This window comes from Hyla sarda, chromosome 2, assembly GCF_029499605.1.
Source record: "Hyla sarda isolate aHylSar1 chromosome 2, aHylSar1.hap1, whole genome shotgun sequence".
Lineage (NCBI taxonomy): Eukaryota > Metazoa > Chordata > Amphibia > Anura > Hylidae > Hyla > Hyla sarda.
The window spans coordinates 321,698,111-321,715,938 of record NC_079190.1 but is presented as its reverse complement, the minus strand read 5'-3'; the positions used below and the strand labels follow the sequence as shown (position 1 = coordinate 321,715,938).

The 17,828-nt window shown below is 43.6% G+C and overlaps 1 protein-coding gene across 8 annotated transcripts in view; it reads right to left on the bottom strand.

Moving 5' to 3' along the window:
* The window catches only part of OPTC (opticin), a 90,834-nt gene that overhangs the window by 60,891 nt on the left and 12,115 nt on the right, over window positions 1-17,828 (bottom strand). The window contains exons 1-4 of one of the 8 annotated variants that reach the window (XM_056557832.1): window positions 9,206-9,291; window positions 7,943-8,061; window positions 7,474-7,669; window positions 6,307-6,464 (exon numbers count right to left, since the gene is read on the bottom strand). The exons of 2 other annotated variants lie outside the window; for them this stretch is intronic. Coding sequence is in view for 3 of the 6 variants with exons in the window: in XM_056557828.1 (XP_056413803.1) it covers window positions 9,206-9,291 (86 nt within the window). In the remaining 3 variants the exon portion in view is untranslated. Of the gene's footprint in view, window positions 1-4,696; window positions 4,764-5,385; window positions 5,411-6,306; window positions 6,465-7,473; window positions 7,670-7,942; window positions 8,062-9,205; window positions 9,292-17,828 lie in introns of those variants that run through there. 5 more of the 8 variants (XM_056557833.1, XM_056557834.1, XM_056557830.1 and 2 more) reach the window with 5 other exon arrangements.

Here is a 17,828-nt window from a genome sequence, read left to right as displayed (position 1 = left end):
GGGACAGGAAGTGCTCATGGCCAGAGAGTCCGGCTGGAGCGGCACTGTAACACACTCTTTTGCCTACCCATAGAACTTTTTCTTTTTGAACATGCAGTGGTCACGTATTTATCATTTGCGACTTTTGTCAAAATTCGCTATTTTGTGCGCAAAGGTACTTTTTTTAGGTGCAAAGCTACACCACCTACCAGTGGCCAGGAAAATCACTTCACTGAGCGCGGGTCATAGCTGGGTGGTCCTGGCGGCGATATCTGCCACCAGGACCCATTTCTAATGCCAGACATCACCGATCACTGTGATGCCCGGTTTTAACCTCTTTGACACCGCAATCAAATTTGATTGTAGCATCTAAAATGCAAGTAAAAATGTCCCGGCAGCTCTGTGAAATTAAGTAAAAACACCTAACCTGCTAAATTCAGGACCCGGGAAAGTGTCTAGAAAAAGTATATGTGGTAGAACTTTTCCCACCACAGCAGAGCTGCGCAATATTCATCATCCTGCTGCACCTTCTTAATAAATAAGATGCACGCTAGTCAGACCCACCACCCAAATAAACGTGGGAAAATAGCTCTACCATCTTTGATAAATCTGGGCCTATATGCCTATAGTATGTATGTTTGTATTGTTTACAGTTTGATAAATTGCTGTGTTTCAATGGCGGTCCCTAAAACTATACCTGTAAAGGCTCACAGTTGAATATCTAATATACAGTATATGTGCATAGGAAACAAAAATCGAAATCTATTGAAGGTGTATGGGCAGTATAATTAGTCATTTTAACCAGAAATGGTATTGTAGAGATACATGTATAAACAATATTGTAACAGAATGGATTAAATCAATTCTTTAATCCCTTAAGGACCAAGCCCATGTACGCTTTCATTTTTGCATTTTTGTTTTTCCTCCTCTCCATAGCGCTTATTTTTTGCATGAACAGTTGCAATGACATCTTTCATTTTACCATAAAATGTACGGCGCAACCAATAAAATATTATTTGCGGGTGGAAAAGTAGAAAAAAAACTGCTATTTTGCTACTTTTGGGGGCTTTGGTTTTTATGCAGTGCACTTTATGGTAAAAATTATACATTATCTTTATTCTGTAGGTTAATGCGAATAAAATGACACACAACTTATAACATTTTTCTATCATTACTATTACTTCTGTTATTACTCTGTATTGTCATTTTTTGACCCCCTATAACTTTTTTATTTTTCCGTATACAAGAATGTATGAGGGCAGTGATCTGTAGTTTTTATTGGTACCATATTTGTTTTGATGAGACTTTTTGATCGGTTTTTATAAAAAATTTTCCAATATAGGAGGCGGGATCGCTGCTGCCCGGCATAAGCTACTTATAGTAGTCGACACTCACTGCTCTGAAGCGAGTGCTTCAAAGCCACTTAAGGATTCAGGGCGTACAGGTATGCCCATGGTTCTTAAGTACCAGGATGCAAGGGCGTACCTGTATGTCCTTCGTCCTTAAGAGGTTAAAGGGTAGCTCCCACCATCCTATTTTTTTTCTGTCCCTGCCTATTGCCAATCTATCCCTAACCCCCTCCCTGCTTTTAATTTAAATTTTTACTATATTAAAAATAACTTTTTTTCTGCCTGGTAGTGTGCTTACTACCAGACAGACTTCCCCAGCAGGCACCACGTCACTGACTTCCGCCCTTAGTTCATCTACACAGGGTGCCTCCAGCTGCTTAACCGCTACAACTCACAGCTTGCCCTGACATCTATTGGCTGTCAGGGCATGCTGGGAGTTGTAGTATTGAAACAGCTGGAGGCACCCTGTGTAGATAAACTATTAGCTAGTTACATGCGGCGCTACGGCGCTAGCCCGTTCCCTCCGTTCTCCCCCCCCCCCGCGCGCCATGCCCCGTTCCCTCCATCACAAACCCCCCTCCCGCATACCCCGTTCCCTCATTACACTTACTGCAGAGTCCGGCAGGGGGCGTGCCGGGACAGCGGCGGCGACGAGGACACCCAGCCAGTGGCCGGGGAGCCAATGCGCTCGCTCCCGCCTGTCTGATTGACAGGCAGGGAGCGAGTGCAGCCTAACTGAAAAAGGACTGATTGCCAGGTCAAAATCAGTCCTTTTTCAGGCGTGACGTCACGCCAGGCTGCAGCCGGCCACTAGGAGGGAGAGCCCTAGTGGCCGGTTTTCAAATGTAAATTAAACCATTTTAATAAAAAAAAAAAAATAAAAGTATATTAGAGATATGTTGTAGTACATAAGTACTACAACATATCAAAAAAATTAAGTTGGTTACAGTGCTCATTTAAATATGGAATAGATAAATAGGTAAACTTGAATTTTTAAAGCATAACATTCTTTGGAGCAAATTAGGTTTTACCCACAATATTTGACCGTGATAGATCCTTTCATTTAGGCATCCCTGCTGTAACTGCAGGATAGTGTTATATTACCCACTAGTACCATACTGAATATTAATGCTAGTTTTGGTGATTTGAGTCCTTGCAAGATCAATTTTTTACCATTTATTGCAAAACAGCTCAATCAATATTTCATTTCTTTGCATGCCAAAGCTTGTTCCAGAGTTATTCTTCACAGAGAAACCTCCCAACAGTGGTTTACAAGAAGGAATAATTTATGACCTATAGCAAAGTATTGCTGGAGAACTGCAAGCTCTATCTTACAAAATATTTGTGACCGTAGAACTGATGATGAGAATGGTTAAAACAACAATCCATTAAAAATATTTTATAGCTAGAAAATATCTGTATCAGTGCAGACTAATCCCAAGATCAGTAAAAAGATATTGTCAGATTGTTATTTTTCTCCATTCGTATGAATTACGAGGATATATTTGTATGTATATATAAAAGTCTTCAAAAACTAGGAGTTGTGCACTTCCTCAGTTATTTCTCCAGAAAATATACAACGAATTGCTGTTCAATGGGGTATACACACACATTCGAATAAAGTTGATAAAAATAGGTCATTTTAACTGAAACATTCATCATGTGACATCATTGTCTGAGAAACTTCTTGATAATTAAAATATTAAACACACCCTAACAAAAATGTAAAAAACTAATCAGTGATAGAGTATGTATCTATTGAACTTTTATATACAGGGGCTTCCCTGTTATAAGAGTGAGGATAGTGAATGGCACTGCAGTATACCGTCAAGATCTCTATCACTAAGTGAATTTAAAATCTGTCATGACTTCCCCGACATGTTTCACCGTAATAACGGCGTTATCAAGGGGCAAATGCGGCAAGGGCCCCTTACTTGCCCTGTGGGTATTTTTGTTTGACATCATCAAATGATGATGTCAGTGAACCAATTACAGACCATTATAATTTGAATAAAAGTCAGCAGTCTTTGAATTTTGTGGCCAATAGTTGGACAAAAGATCTTTTGTTCAGAAAAAAATATTCCCAGGAAGATCAGTTGTAACTCCCAATATGGACTTAAATGTGTATGGCTGTGTCTTTAAAAGAATTGTTTATCAGATGATCGTTTGTTCAGCCAACAGCCTACTTCTTTCTAATGTGTATAGCTACCATTACACTGACCACTAACACACCTGTTGCCAAACAGCCTGGATACAGTTTATGTATTCATACATTTCCAGGAGGAGGGGAAACAGCACAACACAGAGGCCCCAATTTATCATTGCTGTCTAATACTGTCAATGCTGTAAACTGAAACCCAAGGATGGGGCCAGTTTATAGAAGTGGCTAATACTGTTTGATATATTTGGTATATCTTCAGACTTGCTTAAAGATTTGGCTTACATTTGTGGCTCAAATGAAATTTACATAAAAACGCAAGAAGTAAACTTAGGAAAAAAAATGAGAATAATAGATCTGGGATTTATTTCGTAGTATTAGCAAACTTGATGAAAAAAATAACCCACATAGTTTGTCCCAAAGTAAAGGGGTCACAGTATTACATTCATTTAGTCAGTTGCGCAGAGGGATAGGAGCTAAAAAGAAAATGTCGCACTGATCAAAGGTCTCTAACAATGTAAGACCTTCTGAGAGAGCATGGACCTACCTATTGTTTTAGCACTATAAGAAAGAAAACTGAATGAAGGAGAATATTAATCTTGCTGGAAGAGTATTCCGCACAAACTAAATCTTTAGTTTAGGAGCTGACTATGCGCAGCATAATAAGAATGTCCCATTTAATGAGATGAAGTGAATACTGCTGACAATGTCAGACTAAGTAATTCCTTTAATAAAGAAACAACTGGTTATGAATACATTTTCATCATTTGGCAGACTGAATAGAATTTTCCCCTGGGGCAGTTAAAACCTACTATATAATGTGTGCTTACATTAAAGTACATGTTGATTTAGTACAAAATATAATGAACTGGCCATTTAACATGAAGACACAAATATATAACTTGTTTACAAAAAGGAAATAGAATAGTTGGGATTGGTTTGGTGTGGCATTTGAATTTGCATTTACTGGAATATTATTTTAGGCAGCAATTTATGTTGCTTTTTGCTTTATGAAGCTCAAAATGTATAGTATATATTACTGGCTATGAGGCCATGTAATGCCTAGTTCTAGCTTTCAGCAGGAAAAAGGTCACATTACTATTTTTCAGTTTTACAAAGCATTAAAATACTAGGCGTGTAATGCGAAACAATGCAAAGAAGTTATTTTTGTCTTTTTTGCACTACACTCTATAAAAGTAAAATGCCTTACCTGTGTGAAAAATTGATCAGCAGATCTGGGAAAGGACTCTCTGCACTTAGGCTCATTGGAGTGTGTGCTAGGGGGAGTAGAAGGGGGCAGGAATTTTTAGAGCAACCAATCTAGTTTATTGTTGCAGCTGTCAGTAGGACCCTTTACAATAGAACTTAATGACCCAAGGGCCTAGAATTATCCAATTAGGTAGAGTTGTGGTTTTGGGAGGGGGTGTTTGAACAAGGGCACTCAGATCTTTTTCAAAAGACAAAATAATCCTGTCTGAACCTGCAACCAACAAAAGAGAACAGCAAGGGTCCTAGACAGTTTAACCCCTTTATGGGTGTAAAAATATGAAATATGTAGAATTTTTTTTTATAAGAGTTTATTTATTATTTTTCAATTTTTTTATACAATGTATAATATAATATCTACATGCATTTAGTCTAAGAACAATGCAACTGCCCAGTGTAAGAGGGTGCACTGGTTAGCATACTTTGTCCTCTGGTTATGTGTATGTGGTGTCCCAGTACCGCATTTCATATGGTACTTATCTATTTATGGGTCCCCATAGCCAGAGTCCCTAGGACGTAGGGATCCCGGTAATCTAGCCTACCCCTAGCCGCCTCTATCTTAACGTATAATTAGTCATTTATGCATAGATAATATAAATAGTATAGTATAAATGTAAATAAATGGTTAATTACTTGTTTCCATGGTGTCGCAGGGCCTTCGGGTCATGTGATGCGTTCCAAACCTCACTCTGGATGCGTTCCAGGCCTCACTTTGGTATCTCTAGCCTCGTTTTAGTTTTATAATGTATATAGATCCTGTGACGTAAGCAATCCCATCACACCATGTAAGGTGAATGGCAGACGTTCGGACCAATCAGATTCGCCACGCCCCTGCCCATATAAGGGAGCGGCGGCCATGTTTCTCTCTCTTACCTCGTGGGCTGTCAAGCAAGCAAGACCTGTACAGCAGTAATTGCAGTGAGTTTGGCCCGAGCCTTGCGGCAACGGCTGAACAATAATTATAGAGTGTATCACCTCCCAAACACTCTGCAGCATCTCCGGACCTAATACCTCCCCTAAATCCGGACGGATCTGCAATTCTCTTCCTAAATTACGAGACTTATTGTCTAGCTCAAGGTCCGCAACTACTGCCAATCGCTAAGTAACCAAAGGACTGTTTGTACGAGACTGTTACTGTGCCGTGAATATTGCAAGCACTTCAGTAAACGTTATTCAAGTTCAAGTTCAAATCTCCTTGTGGACCTTCAGTTATTTTATGCACCTATCGTTACTGGGAAGGGCGGCAATAGGCCGGAACACTGATTCAGCATACCAGCCCTCAGCCTGGCGTCACTAACTCTTCTAGGTTAAACATTAACCCCTTATATATCTATACCATACCACCACTACCATACACCACCCAAGGGCTACCACATGTACTCATGCTGTTCAGTTATATATGTAAAAAGTTTCATGTTTTACCAGGGGTTCTCAACTTAAAGGAGTACTACGGTACCACAGTTTTATGGTTATCTAGCGTGTTTGTAGCGAGTCTAGCACTTTTGTAATTCACATGTTATACATCTGTCCACAGCATATATGTTTTTTACTGACCTCTTTTCTGTGATGGAAGTTCAGTAGTTTTTCTGGTTGCTTTTGACTGTTGTCCACACCTGGGGCCATGTTTGTTCACTGTTGTGGACAAGACGTCACTGCTGCAGGTGTTGCTGTTTTTTCTTCTCCTGCAATGGTTTCGCCCCATTTCCACACCTCTGTAATGAATATTCATTGTATTGTTGGGGAGGATGGATGTCTCCTCCCGCTGTCAGCCAGCCCTACACCTGGCTCACAATGTACGTAACCCGTTCCCCGCCATGAGGACCGTGCGCCGGGGGGGGGGGGGGGGTGAATCAGGGGTATCGGCTATCATGATTCCCCCCCCGCTGGCGCATTGTCAGCTTCTCACCTGCAGTCCCCACATCAGGGAATGAATTGTCAGCAGCAGCGCGCAGTCCCCACATTAGGGGACCCGCGGGCGCCGCTCTCCTTCTTACCCCCAATGAATTGTCAGCCGCAGCGCTGTCCCCACATTAGGGAACTAAGCATTTGTGACCCGCGGGCGCTGCTCGGCTTCCTGCCCTTCCACCCCCTCTCACCCCCCCCCAAAGCGATATTCCCGCAAGGGTAAAAGGACATCTGTACTGCTAAATTTTCCATATTCCTGTGCCTGGCTGCAAAAATAAACAAAATAAACTTTGACTCACCTTCCAGCATTCCCCCGTTGCTACGGTAACGGCCTCACGGTCACGGGAACGTCACACATCCGTCAGCCTATAACCGGACGGCTCCTTACATGACAATGCGCTCAGCCTATCACGGGCCGCAGCGATGTCTGCCTCCGCTGGTGATAGGCTGAGCACACTGACATGTAAGGAAACGGCCGGCTCGAGCAGTGCCTGCGGTTCACATAAGATCAGTTCCCCCCCCCTGATAATTCATTAATTCCCTGATGTGGGGACTGTGGGGTGACAGTGGGTGGAATGAGTATACTAATGAGCAGGGCGGGGAAAGGGAGTGCTAAAGGGGAAAGAAAAAAAAAAGTTTGTGGGCGGCAACACAAAACAAGTTGGGCAGGCTACAAGGCATGCTGGGAGCTGTAGTTTCTAAAACAAAGGAAAAACGGAAATAGATGCTACACTACATGGACACACTTGTGCAAAGAAAGGAAAAGAAAGACAAACAAAGAGCAACCACGAGACCAGAAATAAGAAGAAAACTCACCTGCAAGTGTAAGTAGAAACTGAAAAAACACATTGGCCACCGGAGTACCCCTTTAAGTGTGATTGAGCCCGAGGGGATACGAACATCCAAAGAAGCTCTCATGTCACCTAAGCGAATGCTAGAACCAATAAGGGTCAGTAAATCAGGTAGTCTTCAATGAGGTCCCTGTAAAAGGTGGTGTTCCAGAAACCAGTAACTGCAGAAAAATACTGAATGTAAAGTTTCATGGGAAGTGAGGGAGCTGTGGTTTGGCTTCAGTCAGTCCAAAATCTCAAAGTTTTTTTTATTTCCTTTGAGATTTATCAAAACGTGTCCAGAGTAAAAGTTGCTGAGTTGCCTATAGTAACCAATCAGCTTGCTTCTTTCATTTTTTGGAAGGCCTGTGAAGAATGAAAGAAGCGATCTGATTGGTTGCTATGGGCAATTGGACTTCAGAGACCTTAGAGACTTCACCCCTTCTGTAGCTTACCAGGCTTTGTCTTGACCTGTGGGGCAATGGACTTGAGAATCCATAGCTGCTTGACTGACTTTAGGCCTCCTCTGGACTCCAGACACACTCTAACAGGACTTGACCTCACTGCAACTCAGCTAAGCAGGAAGAGAGTAAGAGAGTGAGCTAGCTCCACCCAGGGCTCATATGGGAAGACTAGGAGGGGTCCTGTAGGTTACCTTAGGTTAGATTGTCACTGATATCTCACTGGGTTACAATCACATGACAACAGGTTAATCACATGTCAACTGTTCTTAAAGGGGTACTCCACCCCTAGACCTCTTATTCCCTATCCAAAGGATAGAGGATAAGATACCTGATCGCGGGAGTCCTACTGCTGGGGACCCTGGGATCTTGGCTGCAGCACCCCGCCGTCATTACGGCACAGAGCAAACTCGCTCTGTGCGTAATGACGGGCAATACAGGAGCCGGAGCATTGTGATGTCACGGCTCTGCCCCTCGTGATGTCAAGGACCGCCCCCTTAATGCAAGTCTTTGGGAGGGGGCGTGATGGTCACCACTCCCCCTCCCGTAGACTTGTTAAGAAGGTGGGCCGTGACGTCACGATGCTCCGGTCCCTGTATTGCCTGTCATTACACACAGAGCAAGTTAATGACAGCGGGGTGCTGCAGCCGGGATCCTGGGGGTCCCCAGCGGCGGGACTCCCGCGATCAGACATCTTATCCCCTATCCTTTGGATAGGGGATGAGATGTCTAGGGGCACAGTACCCCTTTAAAGCTATAGCACATTTTATATACAACACATAGCATAACATAGGCATAGAAGCACAGGAAGAAGGGGAACAGGTGCAGAGGGGACCAGAACCAAAACATGTTGCTACTCCTAAGGAGGGTAATTTTTTGGGCCGTTTGGTAAATTCCATTGCTTCTTCCAATACCTCCGTGTGCGTATGAATACCAGCAGGTATCTGCCAACAAAAAGGAATCATTTATGAACCTTTTTTAATTTAAAATTCACTTCCCGCATATAAATGTAAGTGTGCATCCTGCATCCGCTCCAGATGTATGATCCGAGCTCAGCAGCTGAGCAACCAGGACCCACTACTCATGCCAGACATTGCCGATCGGGCTGATATCTGGCATTAACCCATTGGACACTGGGATCAAAGTTGTATAAATCTGGTAATTTTGGTTCCTGACCAGCTCAGTGGGCTGATCGGGACCACTGTGACAAAATCGTCGGGTCCCAATCAGCTAAGAAGACGGAGAAAGGTCCCTTACCTGGCTCCTCGCGTCCGATGATGCTCCTTTGCACCAGAAAGCATAGGAACAGTGTATGCTATGTAACAATTGCATGTAGTAGTCCACTATGTGGGGAAACAAATAAAGAAGTTAAAGGGGTTATCCAGGAAAAAACTTTTTTAGATATATCAACTGGCTCCAGAAAGTTTAATAGATTTGTAAATTACTTCTATAAAAAAATCTTAATCTTTCTGTCTAAGTGCTCTCTGATGACACCTGTCTCAGGAACTGTCCAGAGTAGAAGCAAATCCCCATAGCAAACCTCTTCTACTCTGTGCAGTTCCCGAGACAAGCAGAGATGTTAGCAGAGAGCACTGTTGCTAGACAGAAAAGAACAACTCAACTTCAGCAGCTGATAATTACTGGAGGGATTAAGATTTTTCTAATAGAAGTAATTTACAAATCTGTTTAACATTCTGGAGCCAGTTGATATATATATAAAAAAAAAGGTTTTTCCTGGAATACCCCTTTAATATGAATTACCCTCTTCTTAAAAGGGGTACTGCGGTGCTTAGACATCTTATCCCCTATCCAAAGGATAGGGGATAAGATGACTGATCGTGGGAGTCCCGCCACTGGGGACCCCCTTGATCTTGCACGCCGCACCCCATTTGTAATCAGTCCCCGGAGCGGACTACAGGGCGGGCGGTGTGTGATGTCACGCCTCCGCCGCCGTGTAATGTCACTCTCCGCCCCTCAATGCAAGTCTATGGGAGGGGGCATGACAGCTATCACGCCCCCTCCCGTAGGCTTGCATTTTGGGGGGCGGAGCGTGACGTCCCACGGGGCGGAGGAGTGACGTCACACTCCGCCCGCCCTGTAGTCGCCGGTAATCAGACCCGGAGCGAACACGCTCCGGGGACTGATTACAAACGGGGTGCCGCGTGCAAGATCACGGGGGTCCCCAGCGGCGGGACTCCCGCGATCAGGCATCTTGTCCCTTATCCTTTGGATAGGGGATAAGATGTCTAAGCACCGGAGTACCCCTTTAATAAAAGTTTGAATCACCCCCTTTTTGTTTTTTTCAAATAATATAATGTACACAAAAATAAACATAAACATATGTGGTTTCGCCATGTGCGTAAATGTCCAAACTATTAAATATATAATATTAATTAATCTGCACGGTTAATTACATAAACGTAAAAAAATACCAAAGTCCAAAAATGCGTATATTTGGTCACTTCATTTACTAGAAAAAAAATATAGAAAAATAAAATGCAATCAAAAGGTTCCATGAAAACAAAAATACAACCAATACAAACTACTGTATAAATCATGGCACAAAAAATTAGTCCTCATACATCCCTGTTTGCAGAAAAAAAAGAGTTATAGGGGTCAGAAAAGGACAATTTTAGGCATACTAATTTTTATACAAAAGGTATAATTTTTTTGAAAAGTAGTAAAATAAAACAAAACTTATATATATTGGGTATCACTTTAATCAGATGAACCTACGGAATAAAGATAATGTCACTTTTATGGAAATATTCACAGCATAGAAACGGAAGCCCCCAAAAGTTGCAAAATAAAAAAAAAATTCAATTTTGCCCCACAAATAAGTTTTTTTTATTTGTGTTACCGTAGATTTGGTGGTAAAATGAGTGATGCCAATACAAATTACATTTGGTGATGCAAAAGACAAGCCCATATGGGTCTGTGGATGGAAAATTAAAAGAGTTATGGCTATTATAAGGTGAGGATGAAAAAACGAAACCCCCAAAATAAAAATTAGCTTGGTCCGGAAAGGGTTAACTTAACCTTAAGAGTTCAAAAGTACTTGAATAGACTCCTAGGTGACTTAGGGGTTATAGACAATAAAAGTTATGGGGTTATTGCTGAGGTCCAGGTTTCCCTTGAACTTATTCAGTCCAAACAGAAGATTGTGCCAACATTCTGCATGAAATGTTTCTCATCTCTAACATCTACTAATGGTATATTCTCATTAAGTAGTAAGTTATATTCATAATAACAGTTACAAAACTAGCAACACTTTGACATTTATTGCATTAAAATTATTAGAATAATTTGGTAAGAAGCTCTATCTACTAAACTATCTACTCAAATCACCCGCAAATAGAAACTAAATCCCAGATCAGTCATGCTGTGGATGTCTAGACCTAGACTCCGTCTGCAGGAATAATTGGGCAGGAATGGGCTCTCTTACAATGATAACATTACCTTTATTGTAATTAGACCATTTTGTATCACCCATGGATTCTACAGTGCATTATGCCTAATGAACTACTATATCATCATTGGGAAGCACAGTGCAAACAATGAAACCTTATTTCAAAAGATATTTAGGAAAATATCTCCATGAGGATATTTTGGTGTTAAACAGAGAGCAAAACAATTTTATTTTCTCATGGTGAATTGCTTTGTGATGATTATCTGGGCTGAGGTATATATAACACAGGATATTACTAATAGCTATGAATGTTCTTAGGGTAGTTAAGGACAGAGGAAAGCAATTGGCCAACAGCTAGACCCTAACAGCTGGACAGTCTGTACTTATTTATCAGCCGCATTCCTTTTATGCAAAGTGTTCCGGTAGTTGAAATGTTAACCGCTGATCAATTTGGGCCTTAATGCCAAAACCATTTTCTTCATTTTTAAATATCACATTCTATGACTAGGTTTCCACTTTTTGGTGTTTCTTTTTACCCCCAAAAAAGTCACTAGAAATGCAACTTGTGTTTCCCTGTCTTTCATGTCTTTCCATATGGAGTTTTTAACACAGATGAAATGAATTAGGAGTAATGCAACGTATCTGCGCCCTCCTGATGTCATTTTCTTGGTTTCCTTGTTTTTTGTTGTTGTTGTTGTTAAACTGTGTTATGACAAAAATCTTTGTTTAACCTCTTCAGGACATAGGGCGTATGGATACGCCCTGAATCCCGAGTCCTTAAGGACCGAGGGCGTATCCATACGCCCGTGGGAATTCCGGCCCCCACCGCTAGCCGGTTGGGGACCGGAGCCGGATGCCTGCTGAAATCGTTCAGCAGGCATCCCGGCATATCGCCCAGGGGGGTCATTATGCCCCCCCATGTCGGCGATCGCCGCAGATCGCTGGACAATTCAGTCCAGCGATCTGCGGCGATTCCGGGTCAATCGGGTCTCCGGTGACCCGGTGACCCGGAATTACTGGCTGTTCGGGGCCGTCTCTGACGGCCCCGAACAGCCAGAGCCTGCAGGGGTGAGGTGGCACTGGTGCCACCTCACGATCGCCCTGATTCGTCGGCCGGATTACCGGCCGACCAATCAGGGCGCCTGCTGCGGGTGTCACTCCCGCACCCGCTCCGCCCCTCTTCTGGAGGACGTGAGCGGGTGCGGGAAGACGACCCCCGGTGCTGGGAACCCCGATCCCCGGCGCCCCTGTTGGGATCGGGGCCCCAGAAGCAGCTGCGGCGGCGGGACTGACCTGCAGCGTCTGGATCGTTGGAGGTGAGTGACAGCCTCCTGCTGTTGCTTAGCAACAGCTCCCAGCATGCAAAAAGGGCATGCTGGGAGCTGTAGTTATGCAACAGCAGGAGGCAGACCACCACAACTCCCAGCATTCCCTTATGGGCATGCTGGGACTTATGGTTTTGCAACAGCTGGAGGCACATTCTTTCTATGGAAAAGTGTACCTTCAGCTGTTGTATAACTACAACTCCCAGCTTGCACAAACAGCTAAAGTGCATGCTGGGAGTTGTAGTGGTGCATCTGCTGGTTGCATAACTACAACTCCCAGCATGCCCGTTGGCTGTCGGTGACTGCTGAGAGTTGTAGTTTTGCAACAGCTGAAGGCACACTGGTTGTGAAACTCAGTTTTTTTTTACCTAACTCAGTGTTTCACGACCGGTGTGCCTCCAGCTGTTGCAAACTACAACTCTCAGCAGTCACCGTACACCATGCACCGTACATGCTGGGAATTGTAGTTTTGCAACAGCTGGAGGCACACTGGTTGTGAAACACTGAGTTAGGTCACAAACTCAGTGATACATAACCAGTGTGCCTACAGTTGTTGCAAAACTGCAACTCTCAGCAGTCACCGACAGCCAACGGGCATGCTGGGAGTTGTAGTTATGCAACAGCTGGATGTCCCCCCCCCCCCCCCCAATGTGAACGTACAGGGTACACTCACATGGGCGGAGGATTACAGTAAGTATCTGGCTGCAAATTTGAGCTGCCGCAAACTTTCTGCTGCAGCTCAAATTGCCAGCGAGAAACTACTGTGAACCCCCGCCCGTGCGACTGTACCCTAAAAACACTACACTACACTAACACAAAAAATAAAATAAAAAGTAAAAAACACTACATATACACATACCCCTACACAGCCCCCCTCCCCTCCCCAATAAAAATGAAAAACGTCTGGTACACCACTGTTTCCAGAACGGAGCCTCCAGCTGTTGCAAAACAACTCCCAGTATTGTCGGACAGCCGTTGACTGTCCAGGCATGCTGGGAGTTTTGCAACAGCTGGAGGCACCCTGTTTGGGAATCACTGGCGTAGAATACCCCTATGTCCACCCCTATGCAAGTCCCTAATTTAGGCCTCAAATGCGCATGGCGCTCTCACTTTGGAGCCCTGTCGTATTTCAAGGCAACAGTTTAGGGTCACATATGGGGTATCGCCGTACTCGGGAGAAATTGTGTTACAAATTTTGGGGGGTATTTTCTGCTTTTACCCTTTTTAAAAATGTAAAATTTTTGGGAAAACAAGCATTTTAGGTAAAAAAAAAAAATTACATTTTTACATATGCAAAAGTCGTGAAACACCTGTGGGGTATAAAGGTTCACTTAACCCCTTGTTACGTTCCCCGAGGGGTCTAGTTTCCAAAATGGTATGCCATGTGGTTTTTTTTTTGCTGTCCTGGCACCAAAGGGGCTTCCTAAATGCGGCATGCCCCCAGAGCAAAATTTGCGTTCAAAAAGCCAAATGTGACTCCTTCTCTTCTGAGACCTGTAGTGCGCCAGCAGAGCACTTTTCACCCCCATATGGGGTGTTTTCTGAATCGGGAGAAATTGGGCTTCAAATTTTTAGGGGTATTTTCTGCTATTACCCTTTTTAAAAATAAAATTTTGGGGGGAAAACAAGCATTTTAGGTAAAATTTTTTATTTATTTTTTACATTTGCAAAAGTCGTGAAACACCTGTGGGGTATTAAGGTTCACTTTATCCCATGTTACATTCCCCGAGGGGTCTAGTTTCCAAAATGGTATGCCATGTGGTTTTTTTTTGCTGTTCTGGCACCATAAGGGCTTCCTAAAGGTAACATGCCCCCCAAAAACCATTTCAGAAAAACGTACTCTCCAAAATCCCCTTGTCGCTCCTTCCCTTCTGAGCCCTCTACTGCGCCCGCCGAACACTTTACATAGACATATGAGGTATGTGCTTACTCGAGAGAAATTGGGCTACAAATACAAGTAAAAATTTTGTCCTTTTACCCCTTGTAAAAATTCAGAAATTGGGTCTACAAGAACATGTGAGTGTAAAAAATGAAGATTGTGAATTTTCTCCTTCACTTTGCTGCTATTCGTGTGAAACACCTAAAGGGTTAAAACGCTGACTGAATGTCATTTTGAATACTTTGGGGGGTGTAGTTTTTATAATGGGGTCATTTATGGGGTATTTCTAATATGAAGATCCTTCAAATCCACTTCAAACCTGAACTGGTCCCTGAAAAATACTGAGTTTGAAAATTTTGTGAAAAATCGGAAAATTGCTGCTGACCGTTGAAGCCCTCTGGTGTCTTCCAAAAGTAAAAACTCATCAATTTTATGATGCAAATATAAAGTAGACATATTGTATATGTGAACCAAAAAAAATGTATTCGTAATATCCATTTTCCTTACAAGCAGAAAGCTTCAAAGTTAGAAAAATGCTAAATTTTCAAATTTTTCATCAAATTTACGGATTTTTCACCAAAAAAGGATGCAAGTATCGACAAAAATTTACCACTATGTTAAAGTAGAATATGTCACGAAAAAACAATCTCGGAATCAGAATGATAACTAAAAGCATTCCAGAGTTATTAATGTTTAAAGTGACAGTGGTCAGATGTGCAAAAAACGCTCCGGTCCTTAAGGCCAAAATGGGCTCCGTCCTGAAGGGGTTAAGTTTAAAGGGTACTTTTTGGAGAAGACACAGACACTGGGTTCATTTGCTGAATTGGCGCATGGCTCAGCAAAGCAATTTTGCATGTTGGTACCATACTTTGTGTTTTTTTTTTTTAACCTTTTTTAAGTATTTAGCCATGAGTTATATAGACATGTTTGGTATATTTTCAAGTCAGTTTCCTTTTTAAGGCTGTGTTTTTGCTATTGATGAGACACCATGCACACAAGGGGAACGATTCAGTGGCCAGGCAGCCAAGTTTATTAGCAGGAGAATGCATAAGGGTTTCTTCCTAACATTCTCCCAGCCCCCTGACATGGAGCACATGGTAGGTTTCACACTGGTGTGGTTCTCTGTGGCGGCCATTGTTTCTGTTTTGCTTTGTCTGTGGAGTGGTGTGGCCCAGAGCCAGTGGCTTGGTCGGGCACTAGTGGGGCTGCCTGGCCACTGGCCACTGGGTCGTTCCCCCTTGGAAGGTATTGTCTTGGAGGTAGTGGTCGCCGCCTGGCGCTACACCAGTGTTAGGTTAGGGACCCACTCTGACTAGGTTGCCTTGACGTGGCGAGTGGGCTTGTACTTTTTGATCAAAATGTATACTAAAAACCTGTTAGTTTTTTAAATTATGCTGAGAAGCAGTAGATCAAGATACAAATGGTGGATGTGCGGCTATGTTTTTCTATTTATGTTGTAGTTTGCAGAGGATACAGCAGGCAGGGCACCAGGGTAATTTTCAGAATGTTAATCCTGCCAAACCATGAAAATTCTGTGTGGTCCTAGGACATGAGATCCACCCCGAAGTGTTCCAATAAAGGGGAGAAATTTATGGAGAACAGACTGGAGAGATCATATGGAATTGTGGTTTCAAGATAAGTGAGTCCCCGGTTGGGCCAGACAAACGGGAAGGCAGATTGAAGGGAGCCCACTGTACTTCGAGGTAAAGAAACATTAAGTGCCTCTGGTTAAGAAAATTTTATTTTAAAGTTGGACCACCTGCCAAAGTCAGAAAGGCGCCCCATAAGGCACGGGAGAGATGTCGCCGGATCGGTGAAAAAAGACCAAAAGGTAGTCCGCAAAGGCAGAACATTTATATTCATAACCTCCAACAGCCAAACTGTAAAATGTCAGAGTTTGCCCTAATACTGGCCAGAAGATGATCCATCACCAGGACGTACAGAAGGGGAGACAAGGGGCAACCTTGTCGAGTGCCATTATGGATGGGGAAGGGGTCGGAAAGGGAACCATTCATTTTCAAGCGAGCCGCTGGGGAATGGTACAATACCAATACTTTAGCAACAAAATTAGGCCCCAACCCAATGGACTATAAGGTCCGTGCCAGAGAAGACCAGTAGATTTGGTCAAAGGCCTTTTCGGTGTCTAGAGAAAGGATCATCATAGGGATCTTGTGTGATCATGCATAATGCATAAGATCCAACTTTAGATGGTGTTGTCTCTGGCTTCCCTCCTCGGCACAAACCTCACCTGATCCAGATGAATGAGGGTAGGGAGAACGGTGCTCAAGCAGTTGGCTAGCGATTTGGAGCAAATTTTTAGATCCACGTTCAGTAATGGGCTGGTAACTAGTATAAGAACTAGGGTCCTTACCAGGTCTGGGGATGACCACCACGTGTGTCACAGTAGCGGTGGGTGGTATGGGACTAACAGGAGATACCGAGTTAAAGGCCTGTAACATGACAGAGACAGAGGCTCTAACAAGGTTTTGTAAAACGTAGCCATAAAGCCATCAGGTCCAGGGCTCTTTCTGCGAGGAAGATCTTTAACAACACGTGATAGCTCATCTGAGGAGAAGGGGGCATCCAGCGCCTCCACCCCATCGGAAGGGAGCATGAGAAAGGGGGAGGACAAGCAGGGCGGTGGATCTGGGGTGGTGGGAGATTATATAAGTCTGAGAAGAAGGCATGAAGAGTGGGCAAAATATCTCCAATAGTGTGGGCCATAGAACCTGAGGGCTTGCGAATGCTCGTGATATGAGTCTGCGCCAGACTAGTCCGCAGCGCCCTGGCAGGCATGCATCCACTCTTTTATCCATATTCATAAAATTTACTCCCACCCACCTGGAGCCAATGGCTCGAGATGCCTCCAGCAAACGCTTTACCTCCAATCTGGCAAGCTGCAGATCACGCAACACCAGCAGTGAGAGTGAACGCTTGTGTGCCAATTCAAGTGATGAGACTTTAGCCAAGGTGCGACTGAGAGCCTGGGCCTTTTCCCATTTCAGCTGAGAACCGTGTTTAATAAGGATCTCCAGGAGAACACATTTAAGTGCCTCCCATTGGACAAAAGGGGCAGTGGAATCCGAGCGGTGCCCTGGAGCAGTCCAGGCTCCAGGGCATCTAAAATGGCAGATCCAATTCTGAGGACATGGGGCAAGGAACTCTGGGAAGACGAGATGACCCTGAATCACATGCAGCATGCCTATCAGCAGCCAGCCACCCCTGTGATGTCACAGCCCTATATAATCGGCAGCCATCTTGCGGCCA